The sequence below is a fragment of the Hemiscyllium ocellatum genome, chromosome 13 (genome assembly GCF_020745735.1).
Source record: "Hemiscyllium ocellatum isolate sHemOce1 chromosome 13, sHemOce1.pat.X.cur, whole genome shotgun sequence".
In the NCBI taxonomy this organism is placed as follows: domain Eukaryota; kingdom Metazoa; phylum Chordata; class Chondrichthyes; order Orectolobiformes; family Hemiscylliidae; genus Hemiscyllium; species Hemiscyllium ocellatum.
The window spans coordinates 27,935,300-27,963,019 of record NC_083413.1 but is presented as its reverse complement, the minus strand read 5'-3'; the positions used below and the strand labels follow the sequence as shown (position 1 = coordinate 27,963,019).

General features: G+C 41.3%; 1 protein-coding gene and 1 non-coding gene across 2 annotated transcripts in view; both read left to right on the top strand.

Annotated features, from left to right (window-relative positions):
* LOC132821718 (very long-chain specific acyl-CoA dehydrogenase, mitochondrial-like) overlaps positions 1 to 27,720 on the top strand; it is a 56,215-nt gene that overhangs the window by 4,496 nt on the left and 23,999 nt on the right. The window contains exons 4-9 of the mRNA XM_060834425.1: positions 6,058 to 6,202; positions 10,255 to 10,378; positions 11,552 to 11,677; positions 15,915 to 16,113; positions 20,057 to 20,161; positions 24,056 to 24,142. Of these exons, the coding sequence (XP_060690408.1) occupies positions 6,058 to 6,202; positions 10,255 to 10,378; positions 11,552 to 11,677; positions 15,915 to 16,113; positions 20,057 to 20,161; positions 24,056 to 24,142 (786 nt within the window). The remainder of the gene's footprint in view (positions 1 to 6,057; positions 6,203 to 10,254; positions 10,379 to 11,551; positions 11,678 to 15,914; positions 16,114 to 20,056; positions 20,162 to 24,055; positions 24,143 to 27,720) is intronic.
* trnay-gua (transfer RNA tyrosine (anticodon GUA)) lies at positions 25,213 to 25,298 on the top strand. Its single transcript is given in 2 exon segments — positions 25,213 to 25,249; positions 25,263 to 25,298. It is a non-coding gene; the product is annotated as a tRNA-Tyr (tRNA).

Sequence of the window (27,720 nt, the reverse complement as noted above, 5' to 3'; positions counted from 1 at the left end):
CATTTTTAAAATTGAATTTGAATTACATTGTCTTTCCATGTTATTGTCAAAGCCTTGAAATTCCTTGTTTGTTCTGGTATGACAGGGTGAGGTGTGGGTACCTGTTGTTTTCAAGGTCATTATTTATGGGGCAAGGTCCATTTCACTCCATCATGTGTCAGCTGAGAGGTTCCTGGTCCTGTAACAGGGCTTTTCTCCATGCACCCTTCCAATTTAAATGGGCAAATCAGATGAACATGTTAGGATGGTTTTAAGGTATCAGGATTCGTATGAGATATTGGGACCCCTCCCTACCCTTCAACTGTACTCAGTGTAACCTATGGTCAGAAAAATTAGTCATTTCAGCCTGGTTCAGTTGTTGCTCATAAAGGCATCACAACTTTGAAAATTCTTGCTCATATCTCAGATCCACATCCATTTTCTCAAGTGTTTATTTTTGCTTTGGTCAGCTAATGACTTGGATCTTAAATTAATGGAGAGGGGTGCTCTGCACTGCCCTATGTTAGCTCTTAACCTCTGTAAAGATTACAATAGAGTAGCATGGGTTTATCCCCATGACAGCTTTTCTATATTCTGCCTGGGCAGGGGCAGGAAGAGGGGAAAAAGAAAGCATAAGGGAAAGTAGAAGATTACTTCAAGTAAAGGGATGTGCATCAGTAATCGAGCGACTGAAACTCATCAGGAGGGCTGTCAGCTGAGGAGTTACTAAGGCTGATAGAGCAGGATCACTATCTTCCAGAAGCCCAAGTATCTTTTTTTGTTTCTCATTGTCTTCATCATCATATTACTGTTTGCTTGCCCCTAATAACTGCAATGAGTCTGTTAAAAGAAAGTAAAAGAAAAAGAATGTGTATGCATTAGCCCTGGAGAGTAGATGTAACTCCCAAGTTTAATCACAAGTTAGTTTTTTAATATCCTGTAGCAAATTCACAAACTGGAACACTGAGCTTTCCATTAGCAACAGCGCAGATAGAATACCTTCCAGAATGCCATTTGCATGGTGAACAATATAAGATTAAGGCTAAAAATAGCTTGCTCCTTGAAAGGGGTTAGCCAATCAGCTATGTTGAATCATAGAAACCTGCCTCCGAAAGAAAGTTCTTCTTATCATAAAATTCACAGCACCAGGTGAAAGAATGTGATTGAAGCATTAAAAACAATGAAACATAGAAAATAGGAACAGGAGAAGACCATTTCTGTGCGGGCAGCACAGTAGTTAGCTCTGCTGCCTCACAGCACCAGGTGCCCAGTTCGATTCCAGCCAGGGCATCTGTCTGTGTGGAGATTGCATGTTCTCCCAGCATCTATGTGCGTTTCCTCCGGGTGCTTTGGTTTCCTCCCACAGTTAAAAGGTGTGCAGCTTAGGTGGATTATTCATGATAAATTGTCTGTAGTGTCTAGGGGTGTGCAGGCTAGGTGAACTAAGGGGCTGACTGATTGGGATGCTCTTCAGAGGGTTGGTGCAGACTCAATAGACCAAATGGCCTCCTTCCAGATTGTAGGGATTCAATGATAAGGCATTTGAGCTTGCTCCACCATTCACTATGATCATGGTTGATCATCCAACTCACTATCCTGTTCTCATTTTATCCTTAAACCCTTTAACCACAAGAACTATATCTAACTCCTTCTTGAAGACATTTGATGTCTTGACCTCAACCATTTTCTGTGGCAGAGAATTCTATGGGATCATCTGTCTCTGAGTGAAGAAACTTCTTCTCATCTCAGCCCTAAATGGTATAAGTCATATCATTAATCTATAACTCCTTGTTCTGGACTCCTCAGCATAGGGAACATTTTGCATTTACCCTATCTAGTCCGGTTAGAATTTTATAGGTGGCTATGAGACCACCCTCCGCATTCTTTAGAATTTCAATGAAAAATTCTCCCAGCTGGCAGCAGGCAGCTGACTCAGTTACAAGTGTATGTGGTGGAATCTTCTAGTTCCAGGTGAGCATGGAGTTATAGAAAAGTACAGCACAGAACAGGCCCTTAGGCCCATGATGTTGTGCTGAGACTTAATCCTAATGTAAACCATAGTAATTTAACATACGCACCCCTCAACTCACTGCTATCCATGTGCATGTCCAGCAGTCCCTTAAATGTCCCCAATGACTTCGCTTCCACCACCACAGCTGGCAATGCATTCCACGAATTCACAACCCTCTGCTTAAAGAACCTACCTCTGATGTCTCCTTCATACCTTCCTCCTAATATCTTCAAACTATGACTTCTCGTACCAGTCAATCCTACCCTGGTGAAAAGTCTCTGGCTATTGACTCTATCTATTCCTCTCATTATTTTGTACACCTCGATCAGGTCTCCTCTCTTCCTCCTTCTTTCCAGAGAGAAAAGTCTGAGCTTATTCAACCTTCCTTCATAAGGCAAGCCCTCCAATCCAGGCAGCATCCTCGTAAACCTTCTTTGCACCCTCTCCAAAGCCTCTGTAACTTTCCTATAGTAGGATGACCAGAACTGGACACAATATTCCAAGTGTGGTCTCACCAGGGACTTGTCGAGTTATAAGGGATTGCTTCAAGTTTGGCTTTGGAGAGAACTATAATGCAAAGGTTGCAGATGAAATACGAGAGAACAGTTGAACCCTGAAGAATGTTCAGGTTTATAGGGAGAGGATCAGGGTGTGGCATAAGATAAATTGCTCCTTCAGAGAGTCAGCATAGATACAATGGACAAAATGGCCTTCAACTGTGCTTTTGTGATAACTTGCAAATCCATTTAACAAAAAACAGGTGAGCCTGGCAGTGCCAGAGTAACAAAGGAGCTGTGCCAGATTTTTAAATCTTTTCTACCTTCAAAACAAAATTTGAATTTCTGTGCTGGTCCATGACCAGGTATGGTTCCAACAATTGTCTGATGAGGTCAGTATGCTCCCTTTAGTTGCTTTTAATAGAGAGGTCATATTCCAACAGCTTTCACTTACATAGCCCAAAAGCAAAACATCCGTTGTAAGATTTTTTTTTGATTCACAACACTCACTGAACAATTCTGAGTGTGCTAATAACCATGCTAACAAACAGTTTAAGATCATCAAGCTGATATCAAGACTCATTTATTCTTAGTGGAAGTGACATGTGCTCATAGACCAGGAGTATCTTCTCTGCAAACCAAGGGAACATGTTCAATCCTAATGCCACTTTTCAATTACCCAGGAGTTTCGGGAGACTATAGTCCCATTGTTTTTTCCATGTCAAGGTCGTGGCAATCAGAGTCATCGTTCCCACCAATGAACATAATCTTCTCCCATAATATAATTGTTGTGATCGTTTGAAATTTGCCATTCTTGTGTTTGTCCTGATGAATGCCCCATGAAAAGCTTTGGCAAGAAGTCTCTTTTTTTCAGCAATGATCCAAAGGAATTGGCTTGAGTTACTGGCAAACTATCGAAAAATATTTTTAAAAGTCGCTCAAGTAAGTGTTGACCCTTTGAAAGATGAGGCTGGTAATTAAACAGAGATAACATGGTTTTGTGAATGGGAAATCATATTTAACAAACTTTCCACAGTTTTTTGATGCTACAGTAAGCAGAGTTAATAAAGGGGGACTGATAGATCTAATATGTTTAGATTTTCAGAAGGCATTCAGTAAGGTGCCGTCTAAAACGTTATTGTACAATCTATGAGTACACAATATTAATTGTGGTGATTGTAATGAGGTCATCCAAATGGACCTCATAGAATATGAGTCCCCTGAATGTGGCTGTTCATCAGGTCTAATCAGAGAGCCCTGACTGACATATAAAAAGGGTGAGTGTCAGTGATAATGACACAGTATGAGACAGTACTGTAGCCAGTGAGTGTTCATGTGTAAATAAAATATGACTTGGTGATGGGATACTGACCTCTGTGGAGTTATTTCATTTTCGTTATGGATTGAGATTGGTTAACACACACTAGACAGAGAGCCAGGATTATTGGGCCTTTATTACCTATATTAATGACGAGGAGGATTGGACATGTGGGATATATCCAAATTTGCTGAAGGTACAAAAATAAGTGGGAGGGTGTATTATGTTGAGAATATAAGGAATTTGCAAGGGAAATTGGAGAAGTTGAGTGAGTGGAACAGATGAAGTTTAACGTGGGAAAATGTGAGGTCTTGCATATTGGTAGAAGGAATAAAGACAGATTATTATTTAAATAGGAAAGACTCCAACGAAGTGTAGTCTGTGGGATCTTGGCAGCATGAAACATAAAACATAAGCATGCATTTGCAGCAATTAATTGAGGGCAAATAGAAGTTTAGTTTTTATTGCCAGAGGTTGGAGTTTAAAAACAGGGAAGTCATATTACAATTGTACAGTGTGTGTGTCAGTGAGGATGCACCTGGAGATTGGTTTTGGTCCTGTATTTTAAAAAAAAGTTCAGATACTGGAGACTGTTTGAAGTGTAATTTCTGGAATGAAGGGGTTGACTTTTCAAGAATGGCTAAACAAATTTGTTCTTTGTTCATCAGAGTTTAGAAGAATGAGGGGTGATCTTATTGAAATGTGCAAGATTCTAGATATTGAGAAGATATTTCCATACCTGGGAGAATTTCAAACTGAGTGATATAGTTACAGAATAAGGGGATACTTAGTTAAAACTGATGTGTGAAGGAATTTCTTCTCCCAGAGGATAGTGAATGTGTCGAATGTTTTGACACAGAAAGTTGACAGCTATGCTGAGCTGACACAAAAGAGTTGAGGCCTAGGGCAAATCAGCTATGATCATATCAAATGGCGGTGAAGATTGATGGCTGAACCATCTACCCTGCTCCTCTTAGTTGCATCCTTGATTAGATTCCTTTCAGTCCAACAAGTCCACAATGACCCTCTAAAGAGTAACCCACCCAGATCCATGCACCTAACACTATGCACAATTTAGCATGGCCAATTCACCTGGTCTGCACATCTTTGGACTGTGGGAGGAAGTCAGAGCACACCCACACAGACACAGGGTGAATGTGTGAACTCCACACAAACAGTCACCCGAGGCTGGAATCAAACCCAGGTCCCTGCTGCTGTGAGGCAGCAGTGCTAACCACTGAGCTACTATGCCATCTTATTTTGTTAAATATTATGTTGGTGAAGGAGGTACTCCTTAGTGCCATTGTTACCTTTCATAGCTTAGAAAAGGTAATTCACTAGATTCCGTATTTGCAGACCCAAGAAACCATCAGTCCTTAGCCATATCTTGTCCTTGAGGACAGATCACTAAAGTTTGTTCTCACTGTTTGGTATCTTGCCATTTAGAAGGAACTATCCTGAGGCTCCTTTGGTACCCAATTTGCAATTAAAGACACGATCAGATTAAGATCATAACAGAGAGGTGCAGGAGTTGGCGATTTAGCCCATCGAATATGTTCCAGCATTCAATAAGATTAAAATAAAACAAAAAACTGCAGATGCTGAAGATCTGAAAGAGAAACAGAAATTGCTGGAAGAACTCAGCAGGTCTGGCAGCATCTGTGGTCAGAAAGCTGGGTTAATGTTTTGTGTTCAGTGACCCTTGATTTGTGCATTAGTACCAAATGATAAAATTCCTTTCTTCAGGTGACTGGACTCAAAACGTTGACTCTGCTTCCTTTCCAGCAGTTTCTGTTTTTGTTTCAGTAAGATTATGGCTAATCTGATTATGACTTTTTTGATTGGTCTCTTGTAAATCAAAAATCTGTCAAACTTGCCCTTGAATATATTCAATGACACTGCCTCCACTGCTTTCTGATGGAGAGAATCCCAAAGACCAATGACTCAACAACAAAATTCCTCATCACCACCATTTAAATGACAGACCTCTTATTTTTAAACTGTCTTTCTGGTCCTTGAAGTGCACAGTCTTATTGTTACAAGGAAACAATTTGGTTGTTCTTTTTGGCTGAAGCAGAAAGAAAATTTATCACTTTCCCAACTTGTTGCCTCTTCAGGAAATGAATTGGATATTTACACTCTTGGAATACAATTATTCTTGGTTTTTATTCAATTGCTTGCTGATGAACTGCAAATATTTATGAATTTTGCATTCTGTTGTACTTTACCATCCATTTTTCAATTCTACACAGTATGCTAGACTGGTGGAAATCGTTGGTCATCATGACCTTGCAGTGGGCATTACCCTTGGGGCTCATCAATCTATTGGATTTAAAGGAATTTTATTATTTGGCACTGATGAACAGAAGAAGAAATATTTGCCTGACCTTGCATCAGGTGGGTGAGACTTCATTCAGAGCTCCAGGGTATAGGAAATCTACTACTTATGAATAGGCATTGTGTTTTTATGTTCCCTGGTCAAATGTATACATTACTTATGACATTTGTAGAAATAAATTGGTTGAGGCTGTTCTTCACAAGGGGGGAGTAAGAGGGAGAGGGCTGCGTAGTATTATCACTGCTAATCCAGATTTAGTTTTAGGCTTTATTGCCTCGTGTACTCAAGTACAGGAATGCAGGAGCACAGTGAAAACTGTGCAAAATCATCATTTTCTGGCACCATCTTAGTATACAAAGAACAGGATTAAAAACAGAATCATAAGTGAAAGACACAGCCCAAAGGAAATACCCAGCTTACACCCCTACCTCTGCCATGAGTCCTTGCCACCTGAGAAAGCAGATACAATGTCCACCCCTCAGTCCGCGAACACTCAGGTGCCCCACATACCCGCATGCTGCCACAGAAGGAACGTTACCACCTGGAGCTGCACCACTGCTGGCAGAAGTGTGCTGCAATTTGTTGGTGCCATCTTGCCTCCAACTGATGTAATTGCTGCATGTGCCCACGCTGGGCTCATATACTATGTCCACCACACCAAAGCTGCTAGTGTACCAGCAGCTTATGTTGTGCTGCTGCCACCTTCTGGCAGTGACGTTTCAACAAAGGAACCCGCTGCTGCCAACACTACTGGGAAGGGGACTGATGCCACTGGAAAAGGAAAGAAAAGACATAAAGAAAGAGCAAATATAAAAGGAAGAGAGCGAGAAAAAGAATGGCAGATGGAAGTAGATGAGCTCTGGGCCTAGGACCTGGACACAAAGGCTGCTACTTCGCTAAAGCCACCTTGAAACAAAAAGACCCAGGTGTAGTGATGATAACGAGGTCAGCCAGAAGGATCCCATAGAATATGAGTTCCTTGATTGGGGCTGTTAATCTGGTCCATTCAGGGAGCCTTGGCTGTCGGATATAAACAGGAAGGTCAGTCATCCTGTTCACACCGAAATTTGGCTCTGAGGGAGCTCAATGTCAAGGACTCTTCACATGTAAATAGAAAGTGACTTGGTGAAGTGGCAGATGGAGTACAATGTGGGAAAGTGTGAGATCATGCATTTTGGGAGGAAGATTAGAAGCTTGGACTACTTTCTAAGTGGGAAGAAAATTCAGAAGTCTGAAGTGCAAAGTGAATTGCCAGTTCTGGTCTGGGATTCTGTGAAGGTAAACTTGTAGGTTGAGTCAGTAGGTAGGAAGTCAAATGCAGTGATGGCATTTATTTTGAGAGGGCTTGAATAAAAAAGCAGGAATGCACTTCTGAGGTTCTATAAGCCTCTGGTCAGGCCACATTTAGAATATTGTGCACAGTTTTGGGCCCGTATCTCAGGAAGGGTGTCCCGGCCTTGGAGCGGCTTCAGAGGAGGTTCACGAGAATGCTCCCAGGAATGAAAAGCTAAACATATGAGGAATATTTGAGGACTCTGGGATTATACTTGATGGAGTTTAGAAGGATGAGAGGGGATCTAATTGAAACATATGGAATACTGAATTGCATGGACAGAGTGGATGTTGGGAAGATGTTTCCATTGGTCAGAGAGACTAGGACCTGAAGGCATAGCCTTACAGGAAAGGGAAGGCATTTTAGAACGGAGATAAGGAGAATGGTGAATCTATGGAAGGACAGGTCATTGAGTATATTTAAGATGGAGATAAGTAGGTTCTTGATTGGCAAGTGGATCAAGTGGGGAGAAAGAGAGAGACTAGGGTTGAGAAACTTATCAGCCATGATTGAATGGTGGAGCAGATTCAATGGGCTGAATGGCCTAACTTCTACTCTATGTCTTATGATCTTATGGGATACTGGCCTCTGTGGAGTTATTCAGTGGTAACGAAAGTAAAACATGCTCCTGAAGGAATTCACTTGCAACGATTGTTTTAGAGTTGGGTTAAGCATTTCTGGCATCAAGCAGTTTTTTGGGAAGCTTGACTCCTGCCATCAAAGACTGGGCCCAGTATTTGTTTTTCCAGGCAAATGACATTGGAGGAGATGAAAAGCATGGAAAAATTCTCCTGACAATTTGTGGGCCCGCAGCATTTTTGGTTATTAGGAGCTGAACATTTCCTGAGGCATTAGATATTAAAGCTTTGAAGAGGTTGACAGATTTAGATAGGAATATTACGACCCAAACCTCCTCTAATTCTGAGATACTATCAGTTTTACTGGGCAACTCAGGAATCAGGGGAATCATAACCTGATTTTTGACTTGTTTAAGATGACTAGCAAAGGCATGTGACTTTGAATTAAACCTCAATGATGTCCTGAGAGCTTGGTATATGGGATTAATGATGCAAAATTGCCTACTAGCTGATGCCCAACTGGACTTCAAAGAGACAGTGCAACTGGCTTTATCATTGGAAAATGTGGCAAGTTGATTAAGTGAGTTTCAGGGTATTCTGTTGGAAGTGGACACTCTTATCTGTCTGACTAAGGTTGGGGAGCAACATTTGAGTGAAGGCAATTGCGTAGTGACAATAAGAACATATCCTGAACAGAATGACTCTCGGTCGCCCACAGCAAAATCCTAAAACAAAGCCAAGCCTTGGCCAAATGGTTAAAACTTTCTTCAGGAATGGGCCAGCAAGCCATTAGACTTGCTGTCGGTTTGCGGACTTGAGACAGCAAAAGTGTCCCACAGACCTAAATTGAGTAAGAACTTCCATACAGGCATCTAGGAGAGTGCACACTCTGGAAAGTCCACCTATATCTGTGTTGGAATAGTTGAATTGCGTAGCAACGTCTAAATCAGAACCAACCAAATAAACATCTGGTTAAATGGTTACCCTGTTCTAATGGAGGTCAGTGCTGGTGTGGCAGTTTCAGTAATCACAAAACTAGTTTTTATTAAAATTCACCCAGGAATCCACCCTTTAAATTTGCACAAGACCTCAACTGGACTGAGAACCTATACTGGGAACCTTTACAGATTAAGGGTAAAACTTTGATTCCAATCTCTTTTGAGATGCAGCTGATTTATTCACTACTGATTGTAGTAAAAGGCTTGGGCCCAGGCTTGAGGGGGCAAAATTGGCTGAGAGATTTGCTTAACATTTTTCAATTAGAAAATGACTGCCTGAGTTATGACAGCAATGCAGTTGACTCTTAACTGTCCTTTGAACAATAAATACTGGCCTTGCCAGAAATGCTTTCTCCCATGAATGAATAATAAAACAAGTATATTAAAGGCTGGATGACTTTACATAGGTGATATACACTCTGAAAGGTGTATTCTAGACATGGCTCATTATGTACCATTCATAATTTGATCTGATGTCGGAATTAACCCTCACAAACTTTATGGCCACAGAATTTGTGGTTCATTTTATCAGTGTAAGAAATGCATATCCCTTTAAGGATGAAGCAGAACAGTTGCAGTATTGATGAGATCTGAACCACAAGATCTGGGGAATTCCAATGCTCCAGAAGTGTGTAATAGTACAAGTTGTCCAGACCTTATTGCTTGTGCGCATGGACTGCTTCAGTAAACAGGAAACTATAAGGGCACTTGCACTACAGCAGTAATGTCCATACCTCCCAGCAAGTAATCCTGGGTTCCAATCCTACTCTGCTGCAATGGTGTGCAATAACATCACTGAACAGGTTGGTTAGAAAGTGGAAAGAAAGAGCTGGGTCTCTTTAATTTGGTGATTCAATAACTTGGTGGTGTTTTGTCTTAAACAGTTGGGTTCCTTCCTGAAATGCAAATTAAGAGAAAATTAAGGGAAACATGTAGAGAAAAGAAATCCCCTTTACTTTTCCTCCTCAGTACCAAACTGGCTAAATTTTATGTTTTCAGATTAACCCTTCTGTGAATTTTGTCTGTGAGAGTGAGAGTTTCATGTCATTTGGGGAGAATGTATGTGATTGACTTCGACTAGCAGGGACTGACAAAAGGAAACTCAACACTAAAGGACAATTGGATTTTCGCCAGATCCCAAATAGGTGCCAAACCACAAAAGTTCTTTTGTCCTACTTATTCTTTTGATTATCCATTTGTAGGTAAAACAATAGCTGCCTTCTGCCTCACTGAAACAGCTAGTGGGTCTGATGCAGCCTCTATAAAAACAACTGCTGTGGAGAAGGGTGAAAACTACATTCTGAATGGGGGCAAGCTCTGGATTAGGTGAGTGTCAACTGTATTCTCAAGATTAGGGTTTCATGTGTAAAATGAATTGACAATTCTCTTGTTTCCTGGATGCACCATGCGGCAGATGCTAAGTCTGGAAAAGTAGTAGTACCTACCAAAATGAATGAAGGAAAATCTTGAAGCAGTCTCCTTCTTCACTAAGCAGTACAGTGGCACAGTAGTTAGCACCAGAGACCTGGGTTCAATTACTGCCTCAGGCAACAGTCTGTGTGAGTTTGTGCAATCTCCCTGTGTCTGTGTGGGCTCCCTCTGCGTGCTCCGGTTTTCTCCCACAGTCCAAAAATGTGCAGGTTAGGTGAATTGGCCATGGTAAATTTCCCGTAGTGTTAGGTGAAGGGGTAAATGTAGGGGAATGGGTCTGGGTGGTTTGCTCTTCGGAGGGTTGGTGTGGACTTGTTGGGCTGAAGGGCCTGTTTCCACACTGTAAGTAATCTAATCTAATCTAACCTAAATACACCAACAATGTAGTTACCAATAGGAAATAAAAACCAAAAGAACTGTGAATGCTGGAAGTCAGAAAAAAGACCCAGAAATTTGCTGCAAAAGCTCAGCAAGTCTGGCAGCATCTGTGGAGAAAAATCAGTTAATGTTTCGGGTCTAGTGATGTTCCTCAGATGCTGCCAGACCTGCCGAGCTTTTCCAGCAATTTTTGTCTTTGTAGCTACTGATAGGCCTGTTGTTGGATAAAACCCACAGTGGAGGGTCCTCATTCCAGTGAAACAAGCATTTCATTGCACCTTCAGATGGTGTGATCAACTTCACACTATAGAATATGTTCTGTTTCATTACTGCTAGAGAGGAAGTGGGGATTACTTTTTAACCTTAACAACAGTGATCCACTGTTAGTATTGAACCCCTTATGAGCTCTGACACAGGGTTGAAGCTGGGATGGGCACTATGGGATGTCAGACATGTTTCCGATAGGAAGTCCATTCCAAAGAGAAACATTCAGGTTGCTCAGTCTAGCGTGAATTTCATTCTTGTTGTTTTCGGTTGTTTTAAGGCTATATATTCATAAAATCCATTTTCCTGACTGAATGTTGCTCCTCATTGAAGGTTTAAGCTGTTGATAACTACATTTTTAAGCAGTGAGAAGAGAACTAATTGCATGGACATTTGGTTCAGTTATTTATTTTGAATTTCTTTCAGTAATGGGGGCACAGCAGAAATCTTCACTGTGTTTGCAAAAACTGCTGTCAAGGACAAACACACTGGAAAGGAGAAGGACAAAATCACTGCATTTATAGTGGAAAGAAAATTTGGAGGAGTGTCTCAGTTAAGTGAAAAAAGTGTTGAGTTTTTTTTGTCTCAATTTTCGGGTAAGCATTTTTAAAGAAGTGCCTCTTTGGCGAAGTATCTACTTTTCTTCCAGTTTATTGTTATCTCTGTTGTCAGAAATGCTTACAATTATCTCATATTATTAGATCACTTATAGTTTTCCTGAAAGTTTGTGGGAGCTTTTACAATCTGTTTCTCAATCTAATTGACTATTTGTCTTGGTTTTCCTCCAAATCTTTTCTTAACTTCTATTAGAGATAGGGAGCTGGATATTATAAGCCCTTTCACACGTGTGTGTGTGTGTGTGTGTGTGTGTGTGTGTGTTGGCTAGCCTTCCTAATCACCAAGCTCACTCGCACAATCGAGAGGGTGAGCAGGTGCCAAAATTGATAACTTGCCCACAATATATTTATATAATACACATCAATAATTAAGGGTCAGCATAGCTTGTTGGAATCTCAGTTGACCTGAACAATAGTATCCAGATGATAATATAGATGGCTGGGATAGCCAGGCAGGAATGGACAGCCAATTACTTTTAGTTTTTAAAATAGCGGCTGAGGGAGAATGCTATTTGTAATAAGGGCAGGCCAGCCAGCAATGCCCATGAGTGAATTAAAAACATATCAAGGGAAGCCCTGAGGATAGTGCCCCATTTCCTTCTTACCCATCTGGTACTACCTGTCAATGGTGTCAAAGGCCTTTGTAAGGTCGAAGAAGGCCATGCAGCTGTTGCTCAGTGAAAATCATGTCTGTTGTGCCCTTCCGTGGCGGAAAGTCACACTGTGATTCCTGGAGAACTTCCTCAGCCACAGGCAGGAGATGGTTGAGAAGATTCTTGGTGATGACTTTTTCACCTTCGACAGCAAGGAGAGTCCCATGTGGTTATCACAGTCAGACGTGTTCCTTTTTGAAAATGTTCATGACTCTGGCATCTCTGAGCTCTCTCGTAATGCTCTCCTCCTTCCAGATATGCAGATGAGGGCATGTAGCTGCAGCAGGAGCTTTTTGCCTTCACACTGCAAAGCTCCAGCAGCCTTGTTGTTCTGAAACTGGCAGATGGCCTTCTCTACTTTGTGCAGACTGGGATGTTGCTAGCTCGTGGTGTATAGCATGCTGTGGGATGCGTTCAAAGATGCTTGGATCTAAGACAGAACTCTGGTTGAGGAGATGTCATTTTCACTGTCCAACAGCTGCATAAGAAATGTAGAGTAAGGAACCTACACCTACCTGTCCTCAACCCAGCCTCTGCATCCCTCTTACCCCTACTACCTAAGGTTGCTCAGGTCCCCAACCAATACCCCACATGTAACTCACTCCAGGTTCTCTGCTGAACTCTGTGGATCTGTCTGCAGCTCCAGTAGCAGCCACCATTGAGTTCCTGGCACTTACAGCTTAGTTGGAGCTGCTGGCCAAACAGATTGGCTGGCTACTCCCAAGATTAGGACTTCCTCCCTGCAGAAGCCTATCTGCAGGATATAAATACGATGCTTTCCTTGGTTTGAGAGTCTAGAACTACTAGACACATTTCAAAAATAAAGGGAATGAGAATAAATTATATATTTCAGATGACTATGAGGCTTTGGAATTCTCTACAATGGATGACTGTGGAAGCTCCGCAGTTTAAGGGTAGAGTTGAAAGATTTCTGATTACCAGTGGTGTAAAAGATTATAGGGATATGGTGAGTGAAAAGCATTGACATATTCAATCAGCTATGATCATGTAAGGTTTTCAAGAGGGCATTGGATTATTTGGCCAAACTATATGATCAGCTGAAGGGCCTCTTTCTGTGCGATAATATTTCTGTAGTCCTGTGTTGAATGGTGGACCAGACTCAACAGGCTGCATGTGTGATGTATCCTGTTCCTATGTTCAAGGTGCTATATATTGTTGTTTGTTTGAATGGAAGATTTATTAAATGCGTCACTGATCAAAACACCAGTGTCTTTTGATTTTTCATTAGTTGTCTTTTCTATAACAGGTGTTAGTAGACATTCAGTCTAAAGTTGGTATGAACAATAATTGCTAGCTATAATTATTGTAACTGCTTTGTCAGTAAATATTCACATTCACAGGATTTGTTTTTAGATTTTTTTGAGCTGATTGTGTGGAGATTCTCAGTTTATATTGTATCCTAAAAAATAGCTCCTGCTTTTCATTCTCAGCCTGTTTTATACTTAATAGATACTGGTGTGCATTTTTATCTTTGAAGATAATATTTTCCTTCAGGATGTAGATGTGGTGTATATGGATTTTAATAAGGCGTTTGATAAGGTTCCCCACGGTAGGCTACTGCAAAAAATACGGAGGTATGGCATTGAGGGTGCATTAGAGATTTGGATTAGGAATTGGCTGGCTGGAAGAAGACAGAGGGTAGTAGTTGATGGTAAAGGTTCATCTTGGAGTGCAGTTACTAGCGGTGTTCCGCGAGGATCTGTTTTGGGACCATGCTATTTGTCATTTTTATAAATGACCTGGACGAAGGGCCAGAAGGTTGAGTGAGCAAGTTTGCGGATGATACGAAAGTAGGTGGAGTTGTTGACAGCGAGGAAGGATGTGGCAGGTTACAGCGGGATATAGATAAGCTGCAGAGCTGGGCAGAAAGGTGGCAAATGGAGTCCAATGTAGGTAAGTGTGAAGTGATTCACTTTGGTAAGAGTAACAAGAAGATGGGGTACTGGGCTAATGGTCAGATACTTGGTGGTGTGGATGAGCAGAGGGATCTTGGTGTCCATGTACACAGATCTCTGAAAGTTGCCACCCAGGTAAATAGTGCCGTGAAGAAGGCATATGGCGTACTGGCTTTTATTGATAGAGGAATTGAGTTCCGGAGTCCTGAGGTCATGTTGCAGTTGTATAAGACTCTGGTGCGACCGCATCTGGAGTATTGTGTGCACTTTTGGTCACCATACTATAGGAAGGATGTGGAGGCACTGGAACGGGTGTAGAGGAGGTTTACCAGGATGTTGCCATGGTATGGTAGGGAGATTGTATGAGGAAAGGCTGAGGCACTTGGGTCTGTTTTCATTGGAGAAAAGAAGGTTTAGGGGTGACTTGATAGAGGTGTACAAGATGATTAGGGGTTTAGATAGGGTTGACAATGAGAATCTTTTTCCACGTATGGAGTCAGCTATTACGAGGAGGCATAGCTTTAAATTAAGGGGAGGTAGGTATAGGACAGATATTAGGGGTAGATTCTTTACTCAGCGAGTCGTGGGTTCATGGAATGCCCTGCCAGTAGCAGTGGTGATCTCTCCCTCTTTATAGGCATTTAAACGGGCATTGGATAGGCATATGGAGAATAGTGGGTTAGTGTAGGTTAGGTGGGCTTGGGTCGGCGCAAAGGACCTGTACTGCGCTGTATTTTTCTATGTTCTGTGTTCTATGTTCTTCTCTTAGATTGATCTCCCTGTGCCTTTCATTGTTTCCAGTTGAGAGGACAGATGCCTACATATTTCCTTGACTCATAATTGTCATTGTCTGTGTATTTCTTTCCTGTTGGATTTGTTGGAATTTTCCCTGGCACTCCCCTTGGTAATTGGTGTACCTGATATTGACAACTGCATTGTATAGAGAATTATGGACAAAAATAGCATTCTATCATTCTGCAAAGCAGCATGTGACTATCAGCTTCTGACTATCCCTGCCATTTGGAATGGAAAAAGCAAGAATATTGAGTTAACCCAATCCTGCAAAAGTGCAGACATAATCACAAAACAGAATTGACCAAGGTCTTGTACCCTGTTATTTGCTGGTCTTCCAACGGATAGTGTAAGAACAGATTTTGGGGGAAGGGCATAAAATATCATTTGCATACTTTATCATTTAAAAGTTTAATTGAATCCCTACAATATGGAAACAGGCCAGTTGGCACACTGACCCGCCAGAGCGCATCCCATCCCCATAACTCTACATTTCCCATGACTAACCCACCTAACCTGCACACTATGGGCAATTTAACACAGTCAATCCATCTAACCTGCACATCTTTGGATTGTGGGAGGAAACCCACACAGACACTGGGAGAACCTGCAAACTCCACACAGACCATCACCCAAGGATGGAATTGAACCTGGGAGGGTCCATGGGGCAATAGTGCTGACCACTGAGCCAGCGCAATTATTATATTTGGAAGATCCAATTTTCTTTGTGGTTAACTTGGATCTTGCTCACTTCCTGATCCATCAAGATGACACAGGTGCCTCAAGGTATTTTTTTTTTGCTTTGATTCAGTGGTCCTCCTGAAAAGAAGATGGGAATCAAGGCTTCCAACACAGCTGAGGTCTACTTTGACAATGTGAAGGTGCCAGCAGAAAATGTACTGGGTGGAGTTGGCAATGGGTTTAAAGTTGCCATGAACATACTGAACAATGGTCGATTCGGCATGGCTGCTGCCCTTTCAGGGACAATGATTGCTGCTATTTCCAAAGCAGTAAGCAAACATTTGGTTTATGTTACAATTCATTTGTGTGTAAATGTCTTAGATGAGATCCTGGATTTAAATGTATGGATCACTGGTACCACAGATACTTACTGATCCTTGACTCCAGCATGGTACCTTTTATTTTGTATGTGAAATGCACGGCTCTATGCAGGTAAAATGTGAAAGTTGCCTGTTGCTTGACTCATAGAACTTTTACTACTCAACTGCTTGAAGAGATCAAAATTACCATATAACTTTTTAGTAGGTGAGTTTAGTGATAAAAAAGAATATCAAAGATCAAAAACAGTTTAGAGAGGGGAAGTAACATGATACTGTTTGTAAGGTTCAAAATTGGACTGGATTTTCAACATTGCCAAAATTGATGCTTGGCAAAATGGATTGCCTAGTAATATAGCTGCACTGAAACTTATATTTGACTTTTCTTAGCTGTAACACATAGATGATGTGCACTTTGAATCCTGTCTATCAGAGCTGGCTGGACTTTTGGCCTGTCAGTGTGGGTTCAATCCCTACACCAGCCAAGGTTACCACAAAGGATTCTCCTTCTCAACCTCTTCCCCCTTTCCTGAGGCCTCATGACCCCCAGGTTAAACCACTCCTGATTGTCTTTCCTTAATGAGAGAGCAGCCCTCTGCCCCTCTGGATGCTGTCTTCCCCATTTATAATAAAATGTAGAACAAAAGAAATTATAAGCTTTTGATAAGTTAATTTGCAGACCTGTGACCAAATGCAACATATAAAATGACTTTGCAGAGATTTTGATCTATTCCTGTGTTACAATTGGGAAATAAAGTTAGGGTATAAAAACATAGTGCCACCATTTCAAACACAAAGGGAGAGATTCTTGTCTTTGAGATGAATAGTTTGAGCCAGGGAAGTTCCTAGGGGAAGGTAAGGACTGCAGATCCTGGAGATCAGAGTCAAAAAGTATAGCTCTGGAAAAGTACAGCCAGTCAGGCAGCATCCAAGGAACAGGAGAGTCGATGATTCAGCATAAGCTTTCACATTCCTGATGAAGAGCTTATGCTCAAAATGTTGGCTCTCCTGCTCTTCGGATGCTGTCTGGCCGGCTGTGCTTTTCCAGCGCCACACTTATTGACTTGGGGAAGTTTCTAGCTCACTGCAACTGCTTAGGAGAAAATGCTCTTTCAAAACCAAATATCACTTTGAGATAGGATTGGAGAGAGGGGGACTGGGATTTGAGAGAGGAGAAGGGTGTGGGGGATTGGAGAGAGGGGGACTGGGATTTGAGAGAGGAGAAGGGTGTGGGGGATTGGAGAGGGGGGAATGGGGAATTGGAGAGAGTTTGATTGGTGAGGAGGGGTGTGGGGTGGGGGTGGGATTGGAGGGGGTGGTTGTATGAAGCTGATCAGAAATTGCCACCGCAAGTCTCCAAGGGCTGATACAGACTCACTGGAAGGCCTGCCTTGGTTCTCTGAGTCTTTGTTAGACACTCCATATGCCATCTCCATACCCCAAGTCATCTCATTTTCGTTCACCCAATGTATACTATATCCAGAGCCAATGACCTGATAGGAACACTGGCATGTGTAAAAATAATTATAAAAAGACACCCATTGATAATTCTGTGAAAACTGCTATTTCTTGAACCCTATAGAATTATCAATCAAACAGACTATTAAAGTATCAATAATAGAAGCTAGGTATTTCATTATTTCTTTCTTCTATGCAAATTATCGCTAAGACATTTAAAGAGATTGCAGAAAGAGCAACATATTAATAACGACAAAATGTCAAACAAGCAAAGTTATCAAGTCAGTTCAGCAGCCTTCCACTCTCATTAATCTTTTATAAGTCTGGGATCTCAGTCAAGCCTTACTATGTATAATATGTATAGGGTAAAGTGCTTTGACATTGGAATGGGGGCATGGAAGTGTTATGGGGAGTAGGTGGGTATATGAGTTAGGTTGGAAACACAATGAGAGTAAGACTGCTTGAACTTAGTTTACCCAAGGTTTCCAAAAGTCATGGTTCGTGACTATAATCATGGACAAACTGTCTGGCTCCATGAATAATGTGGGATTTAAGTGGATTTATATCAGTAATGGAGTCAGCCAGGTTCAGCATTTTCAGAAATAATATATTTTTATTTCATATGAAAATATGATCAGTGCAACTCTTCCTGTTCAATACATTGCTCCTAAGAAATGGTATGTATTTTAGTTAAATCCTTTCCACAGCATAGTATGCGGTTCTGAAAGTTCTTGCATACAGAATCATAGAGTCGCAGAATCCTTGAGGAGTCCACTTATCATCCAACCAATCAGACAATGACAAAGACTCCTTTATGTAGTTTTCTGTCAGACAAGCTTTTAATAATGCTAATGTGTTATTCCCTATAGTAAGCTTTGATTTTCTGCAATAACCTCCATTCCCAACACTTCCCTACAGCCACTATGGCACCCTCCTGTGCTGTCACAGAAGGTGTAAAGCTTGCATGTTTGCCTCCTCCTTTCTCACTATGCAAGGCCCAGACAAACCTTCCAGGTGAAACAGTGATTTACTTGCACATCAGTTAATCTAGTTTACTGTATTTGGTGCTGACATTGTGGTCTCTTCTACACTGGGGAGATGAAACACAGACATGGTGACCGTTTTGGGGAATATTTCTACTCCATTTGTAAAAATGACCATGAACTTCCAGTTACCTGCCACTTCAACTCACCATTGTGTTCTCATTTCAATGTTTCTGTCTGAGGCCTACTGCAGTGCTCCAGTGAAGCTCATTTGCAAGTTGGAGGACCAACACCTCATCCTCTACCTTGGTAACTTACAGCCCTCAGGACTCAACATTAATTTTAATGATTTCAAAGTGTAAACACCTTTCTCCATGTTTATTACACACCCCACACCCCAGGTGAATGGGTTACTCTCAGCACAACCAACCCATTTTTAACTATTCACACTTCCCAATAGCAGATATTCAGCATTTATTTCCCTTCTGACTTATCAGCAATCCCTTTAGTTTATCTTGTCTCTCTTTCTCGTGCTCTCTTGCTTTCTCTCACTCTTTCTCTCACTCGCTCTTGATCTTTCTCTCGCTGTCCCTCTCTCTCTGGGCACCATCTCCACCTATTTAACTCACTCATTTCTCTCACCCCTGTTATCAGCATAAATGCCACCATTTCTCAGCTGCTTTCAGTTCTGATGAAGAGTCATAGTGTTTTACAGCTTGGAAACAGGCCCTTACGCCATACTGTCCAGATTTCACAATTGATCTAGTCCCATTTGCCTGTGTTTTGTCCCTATCCCCCTATACCTACTCCATCCTTGTACCTATCCAAATGTTTCTTAAATGACAAAATTGTGCTCGTCTCCACAACTACCTCTGGCAGCCCATTCCAGACATCACCCACTGGGTGAAAAAATTGTCTCACTGTATCTCTCCCCCTTGCCTTATACTCATGTCCTCTAGTCTTCGACTCCCCTACCAAGGGGGAAAAGCTGTTGGTGATCTACCTTATCAATGCCTCTCATGATTTTATAGGCCTCTAAGGTTAACCCTTGGACTTCTCTAGGGAAACAAGTCCCAGCCTATCCAGTCTCTTCTTACAGCTCAAACAGAAATTAGTCACTGGACCTGAAGTAATAATTTTGTTTTTTTCCTGTCCGCAAACTCTTCTGAGGTTCTCCAGCACTTGGTATTTGTTACAGCACCATCGGTTTGCTCAGTATCACTTCCCTCATGATTGCAATATTGCTAGGCTCCTCTCTCCCTGCCATCTCTTCATTTATATCAATTACTGGAATGATTTTTTTTCTATTTTCTGCATTAAACAAAAGCTGCAAAACAGTAGAATCATCAGGTTTGATTTGAACTGAAGTAGAACAAAAAAACTCCACTTAACTTCAGTGTTTATCATTGTTTATCCAATACCCTTTATATTATCTTTTGTAACTGTTTTAACAGGTTGACCATGCTACTAATCGAACACAATTTGGCAGCAAGATTCACACATATGGTCTCATTCAAGAGAAAGTTGCCACTATGGCCATGTTACAGTATGTAACTGAGGTATGATATTTCTCTCGCCAGTTCCTAGATTGCATACAAATGACAGGAAAGTCCCACATTTAATCACCAATTCTGTTGAATTAGCAGATCTCAATTGGAATAGCAAGAGTCACACCTGGTGTTAAAATCAGAAAGTTGAAGCACATTTTCTCTTGCTATTTAGAGATTTTTATCCTGAAAAATGTTGCAAATATAATGGGAACAAAGGAATAATTTGACAGGAGAAGAAGACCCACCTCGTTTGCTGTCTACCATCCTGGTAGCTACTTAACATGATAATGAAGTAGCTAATTAATTATCATAATTAATCTCTGTTAGTTAGTCTGGAAATGACTCAAAAGAAAGTACAAGTCAAATTTCCATGCTGCAGAGCTTTCAAAACCGTAAGTCATTTGTTCTCCCAAGCAAGTAACACATAGATAAATCTTGGATCAAATTAGTCATAGTAAATGCCAAATTAGCATGTTCTGAAAGAATCAATCTAGTTTTCATTTAAATGAATCAACCCTAGTACTACCATCCATCTAGGGAACCTGCTGTCTAAGTTCATCATTCACTCATTAAAATACCATTTGCTCAAATTAATTTTTAATATGGTCCTTTGAAGTAGGTGGTATTCACTGCCTCTACTTGAAAAAGGTGGAACAGTTTTCAGTGGTTCACACTATGTAGTTCCTTTGGAGTTATAAAAAGAACAATCATATCATTGCTCAGTTTTTCTTCAGAGACAATGCTTTATTTACACAATTGTTCCACATAATCCAATCCATTCTGATTGCTGTCTCCAATATCTGCAAAGTCCTTTTCATACTCTGGTGACCAGACTGGTACACAATACAGACTACATGTTTATGTCTGTTTCTGAGGATGTCATTGTAGACTTGAAACATCAACTGTTTCTCTCTCCATAGATGCTGCCAGAGCTGCAGAGTTTCTCTGGATTTGTTTCAGAATAAGTAGGATATTTCTGATACATGACAACAACTGATTTTGTTTTTGCTGTCACCAAATATTATTACAAGAGCTTCAACTATTGTCCCAAATCTGTCTATTTACCACATTGTAACAACTCAGGAAACCCAGCTAAAAAGCAACATCATTCATTGTTGAACACAAAAATCGAGGCGGTTCTCATCCCTGGGTCTGCCTTAATCTTTTTAAAAATTAAATTAACAAGACATTACCTAACCAGTCTGTTCAGTGATGTTATTGTACACCTCTGGAGCAGGTGGGACTTGAACCCAGGTCTTTTGGTTGTGAAGGTAGAGACACTATCTCAGCAACACAGAAGGGCCTATAATCTGCTTTATAAAGGACTCAGGTGATGAATTCTAGCTGGATAGGCTATTGCTTGTTATCATGGGAGCTCATACTCAACAAGCTCCACAGGGTTAGAGTCACAGAGATGTTCACCAGTGAAACAGACCCTTCGGTCCAACTCGTCCGTAATGACCAGATATTGTAAGTTAATCTTGAAACAAAAACAGAAATTGCTGGAAAATTTCAGCAGGGCTGGCAGCATCTGTGGAGAGAAATCAATGTTAACATTTCGGAACGGTGACCCTTTCTCAGAAATTAATCCACTTCCATTTGCCCGCATTTGGCCCTTATCCTATTAAACCCTTCCTATTCATTTATGCATCTAGCTGCCTTTTAAATGTTGTAATTATCCCAGATTCCAATACCTCCTCTGGCAGCTCATTACATATATACACCACCCTCTGCATGAAAACGTTGCCCCTGAGGCCCCTTTTAAATATTTTCCCTCTCATTTTAAACATCTAGTTTTGGACTCCCCTACGCTGGGAAAAGACCTTGGCTATTCACCCTATCCTTGTCCCTCAAGAGTTTACAAACTTCTATAAGGTCACCCCTCAGCCTGGAATGCTCCAGGAAAATAGCCCTAGCCTATTCAGCCTATCCTTATAGCTCAAATCTTCCAACCCTAGCAACATTGTGTAAATAATTTCTGAGCTTTTTCAAATTTAACGACATCTTACCTATAACATGGAGACTAGAATTGAATGCAGCATTCCAAATGTGTCTTCATCAATGTCCTGGTCCGTTGTAGCATGACCTCCCAACTGCTACACTCAATGCACTGACCAATTAAGGCAAGCATACCAACACTTTCTTCACCATCCTGTTAGCACACACATGATCTATTTTCTTTCCCTTTCTTTCTATTTCCTTATTGGACATTTTTGTCCTTGTGATATTCTCTCCACTGGATTTGATCTTTCATATATTTGCTCAATACACATGGATATTCAAATGTTGCTACAGCTCACTGTGTTTAGATGTGGCATTACGGTGTTCATTAGCTTTATATCATTTGCAAATTTAGCTGCTGGTTCTAAGACTATGAGATCTAGAACCTATGTGAGAACATTAAATAAATTATAGCAATAGTAAACAGTAATATTATGGCAGGCTAATGATAATCCATATGCTATGAATTTTATAAGACAACGCTGAAAATTTGCAGGAGAAAAGGAAAATGCTGAAAATACTCAGTTACTCAGGCAAAATCCGTGGAGAGAGGAGAAGTCAACAATTGAGGACCACCAATTAGTGGCCTGCAATTCTTTTTGCTCATTAGTAATTCTATTAGATGCAGGCAATGCAACTACAAAACAACAGAGTTCAGGAAGGACTCCAGGGCAAAAGGAAGATGAGGGGAGCAATTGGGCTTGCGGGATGGGATCTTGGAGAGGGAGGCAGGGGAACCAGAGATGCAGGGATGATTCTTTGTGACATCTCCCGACCAAATGTCAGGCTTCTTAATCAGGCATTGAATGCCTTTGAATGTTTGATCCTATCCCTAACCTCTTGTTTTCCAGGTTTTCCACATTGGGGGTAGGCATGGGGACAAGTGGATGGAGCATTAAATCCTCCCCATTATTTGTGAAGAAGTTTGAAATCCAAATGAATCCAATCCCTTTATCACACCTTCAAAGCAAGCTAAACCTGATTGGAAGACCTCCTCCATTTTATTAATCCTTTTATTATTTCCTTAAAAATGCTGAGATGCATCTTATCTGGCCAAGGATTAATTTACCTTCTGATTACACAACTATTTGATTTGCTGGGATTAAATTATAGATTGTAATAACTTCCTTGTGAAACAACCTTTGGTGGTTTTAGATTAGACTTACAGTGTGGAAACAGGCCCTTCGGCCCAACAAGTCCACAGCAACCCACAACCCACCCATACGGGCAATTTAACATGGCCAATTCACCTAACCCGCACATCTTTGGACTGTGGGAGGAAACCGGAACACCCACGCAGACACGGGGAGAATGTGCAAACTCCACGCAGTCAGTTGCCTGAGGTGGGAATTGAACCTGGGTCTACAGGCACTGTGAGGCAGCAGTGCTAACCACTATGCCACCGTGCCGCCCTAACAGGTCATAAAAGTTACCAGATGTCTCCTTAGTAATTTCAGACATTTGCCACTTTTTTGTTGTTATTGTGCATGTTGGTAGTCTGCTCTACTGTAAAGGTGCTTTGCAAAACACATTTCATTTGGAATAAATTTAAAAAGCTAGATAAATCAAGAACCACACATTCTTGCATGCAGGAGAAAAGTTGTTTAACAACTGAGATCTCTATAACATCACACCACCAGCCGCAAAGAACCTTAGCAAACTTATGTCTCAGGATACATTGCTTTTTTGTATCAGGTATCAATTTGATCCTTGTATCTTTTGTCTCCAGTTGTATAGCATTCTAGAGGAGATTTGAATTCAACCCACTGAATTAATTTGATTTAAAAATAGTTTTCTTTTTCTTTTGAGTATCGAGTCAACTCTAAGTACATAAGTAAAAGGACTAAATATGAAATAATCATAACATAATGCTTTTACTAAAGCTCACGTATATTTCTACAGTCGATGGCTTATATAGTCAGTGCTAATATGGATGCAGGAGCAAGTGAATTCCAGATTGAAGCTGCAATTAGCAAGATCTTTGCTTCAGTGAGTATTGGCAGAAGGAATGCCGTTGTGATTGGACCAAGTTGCAAACTGTTATTACCCATCTCCCTAGTAACAGAACTTACTTATTTGCTTGATTGAATCTGAACCACAATGAATCTCCAGCAATGTTACAACAGCATAAGATGATGCAATAAAGTAGTAGATGTTTTGTGTCTTTAGTTTTCGGTACAGCGGGTTTCTTGGCCACATCACTGGGAAGTGAAAAGGGTCAGTCAAGAACCAGAAATGTTCTTAATGGAACAGAGAAGTTAGCTAAGGGGCATTCTGGAAGTCAGAGGAAGAGCAGAATACTCTTACTGTTTTGCAGTGTGATTTCACATGAAAAAACAATTTTAAAAATCTAAACAAGAAAGATGATTTGCTGATTGCGCTGAAGACTTGTGCTCCAGACTTATACTTTAGCTGCACCACCTAGAATAGTTGTTCCAGCACAGCTACAATGCTGCCATCTACCCAACAATTTGAAAATCCACCCAGATGAATTTCTGACAATATAGTACATGGCAAAGTGAAATCTGACCTGTTACCATCTCATCATTCTCCTCTCATCATTAGCAAAGTGACAGAAGCTCTTAAGAACTTATTGATCAATAACATGGCTCAACTTATGTTTGCCAGAATGACTCCCTCCAGACCTTAAAGAGATGTTGCCTGATGATTGCACTGTTGTATTTCCAACTCTGCAGATACTGACGCATACAGTGCCTGTGCGCAACAAGACCGAGAAAATATTTAGACTTAGTCTAAGTGAAAACAACTTTTGTGTACCTAAGTGTCAGGCAATGATAATCTCTAACAGGAGTGGCATGGTGGCTCAGTGGTTAGCTCTGCTGCCTCACAGTGGTAGGGACCTGGCTTCAATTCCTGGCTTGGGCAACTGCCTGTGTGGAGTTTGCACATTCTCCCTGTGTCTGCGTGGGTTTCCTCTGGGTGCTCCAGTTTCCTCCCACAGTCCAAAGATGTGCAGGTCAGGTGAATTGGCCATGCTAAATTGTCCATAGTGTTAGGTGGATTAGTCATGGGTAAATTCTCCTTCATGGGTTAGTTCTCCTTCGATAGCTCAGCTGGTAGAGCGGAGGACTGTAGAGTTAACTGAGACATCCTTAGGTCGCTGGTTCAATTCCAGCTCGAAGGAGATTCATTTTAATGGAATAAAACTTCTATGTGCTGGTTGCTGTTTGTGTTAAACCGAATCCCAAATGAATTTTTGTGGGTGGCACAGTGGTTAGCACTGCTGCCTCACAGCGCCCGAGACCCGGGTTCAATTCTCGACTCAGGCGACTGACTGACTGTGTGGAGTTTGCACGTTCTCCCTGTGTCTGTGTGGGTTTCCTCTGGGTGCTCCAGTTTCCTCCCACAGTCCAAAGATGTGCGGGTCAGGTGAATTGGCCATGCTAAATTGCCCATAGTGTTAGGTAAGGGGTTAATGTAGGGGTATGGGTAGGTTGTGCTTCGGCGGATCGGTGTGGACTTGTTGGGCCGAAGGGCCTGTTTCCACACTGTAGGAAATCTGATTGGATATTATCACTGAATTCCCCATCATTAATTTATTGAGAGTCACTGTTGACTGTCATTCTAAAAGATGATCCATCCAAGCAATTTAGCTACAAAGCAGGTTAGAGACTGGGAATTTTACTTTGGGTGACTCACCTGTTGACTGTCAGTGGCATTTACCATATACAAGCAAAGTTAGGAGGGGCATGGCATAATCTCCAGTTGTCCAGATGTGGCTCCCCTAACTCTCAAGAAGCATGTCACCATCTAGTACAAAGGATTTCACTTGATCAGCACCATATCCACCAACTTCAACATTCACCAGTACTGAGTGGCAGGAGCGTTCCTTATGATATACAAGATCCACTTCAGTAACCCATCAAGTTCCCCTTCATTGACACCTTACAAATCAGCAACTTTTACTATCTGGGAGGAAAAAAAACTCAAATGTATTGGAATACCACCACCTTCAAGTTCCTCTTCAAGCTACACACCATCCTGATGTGGAACTATATTATGATTCCTTCTCTGACTCTTGCAACTCTCTCTCGAATAGCAATGTGGGTGTACCTGCTGCAAATGGACCACAAGATTCAAGATGATAGCTCAACAGTTCCTTTTCAAGGGCAATTAAGGATACTCAATAGCATTGTCATTTCCAATGGGATTCACCCACCAAGAACAAATAAAAAGTGGTAATCTTTGTAATGAAAAGTCCATTCCTAATTACACTTGAGAAGGTGATGATGCAATGCCATCTTGAACTGTTGTAGATCAGTTGGTGCAAGTATACCTACAGTGCTCTAAGAAATGACATTCCAGGATTTTGATCCGGTGATAGTGAGGGAATGGCAATCCAGTTCCAAGTTAGGGTGCTATGCATTGAAAGAGGATTGAACAGTTTGTAGTGTTCCCATGTGTTTGCAGCCCTAGTTCTTCTAGAGTCATAGAGCCATAGAGATTTACAGCACGGAGACAGACCCTTCGGTCCAACTAATCCTTGCCAACCAGATATCCCAATCCAATCTAGCCCCATTTGCCAGCACTTGGGCCATATCCCTCTAAACCCTTCCTATTCATATACCCACCCAGATGCCTTTTAAATGCTGCAATTGTACCAGCCTCCATCATTTCCTATGGCAGCTCATTCCATACACGCACCATCCTCTGAGTGAAAAAGTGCCCCTTAAGTCCCTTTTATATCTTTTCCCTTTCACTCTGAATCCATGTCCTCTAGTTCTGGACTGCGCACCCCAGGAAAAATACCTTGTCTGATTATCCTACCCATGGCCCTCATGACCTTATAAGACCTTCAGCCTCCGATACTCCAGGGAAAACAGCCCCAGCCTATTCAGACTCTCTCTTTGATTCAATCCTTCAACCCTGGTAACATCCTCGTAAATCTTTTCTGTACAGTTTCAAGTTTCACAACATCCTTCCGATAGGAATGAGACCAGAATTGCACACAGTATTCCAAAAGTGGCCTTACTAATGTAGTCTACAGCCACAACATGATCTACCAACTCCTATACTCAGTTCTCTGACCAGTAAAGGAAAGCATACTAAATGCCTTTTTCACTATTCTATCTACCTGCGACTCTACTTTCAAGGAACTTTGAACATACACTCCAAGGTCTCTTTGTTCAGCAACACTCCCAAGGACTTTACCATTAAGTGTATAAGTCTTGCTCTGATTTGCATTGCTTTCCCAAAATGCAGCACCTCACATTTATCTAAATTAAATTCCATCTGCCACTCATCAGCCCATTGGCCCATCTGATCAAGATCCCATTGTAATCTGAGGTAACCTTCTTTGCTATCCATTACACTTCCAATTTTAGTGTCAATTGCAAACTTACTAAGTATACCTCTTATGTTCACATCGAAATCATTTATGTAAATGACTAAAGATAGTGGACCCAGCATTGATCCTTGTGACACACAACTGGTAACAGGCCTCCAGTTTGAAAAGCAACCCTCCACCATCACCTTCTGTCTTCTATCTTTGAGCCAGTTCTCCCTCTATTCCATGAGATCTAACATTGCTAACCTGTCTCCAATCA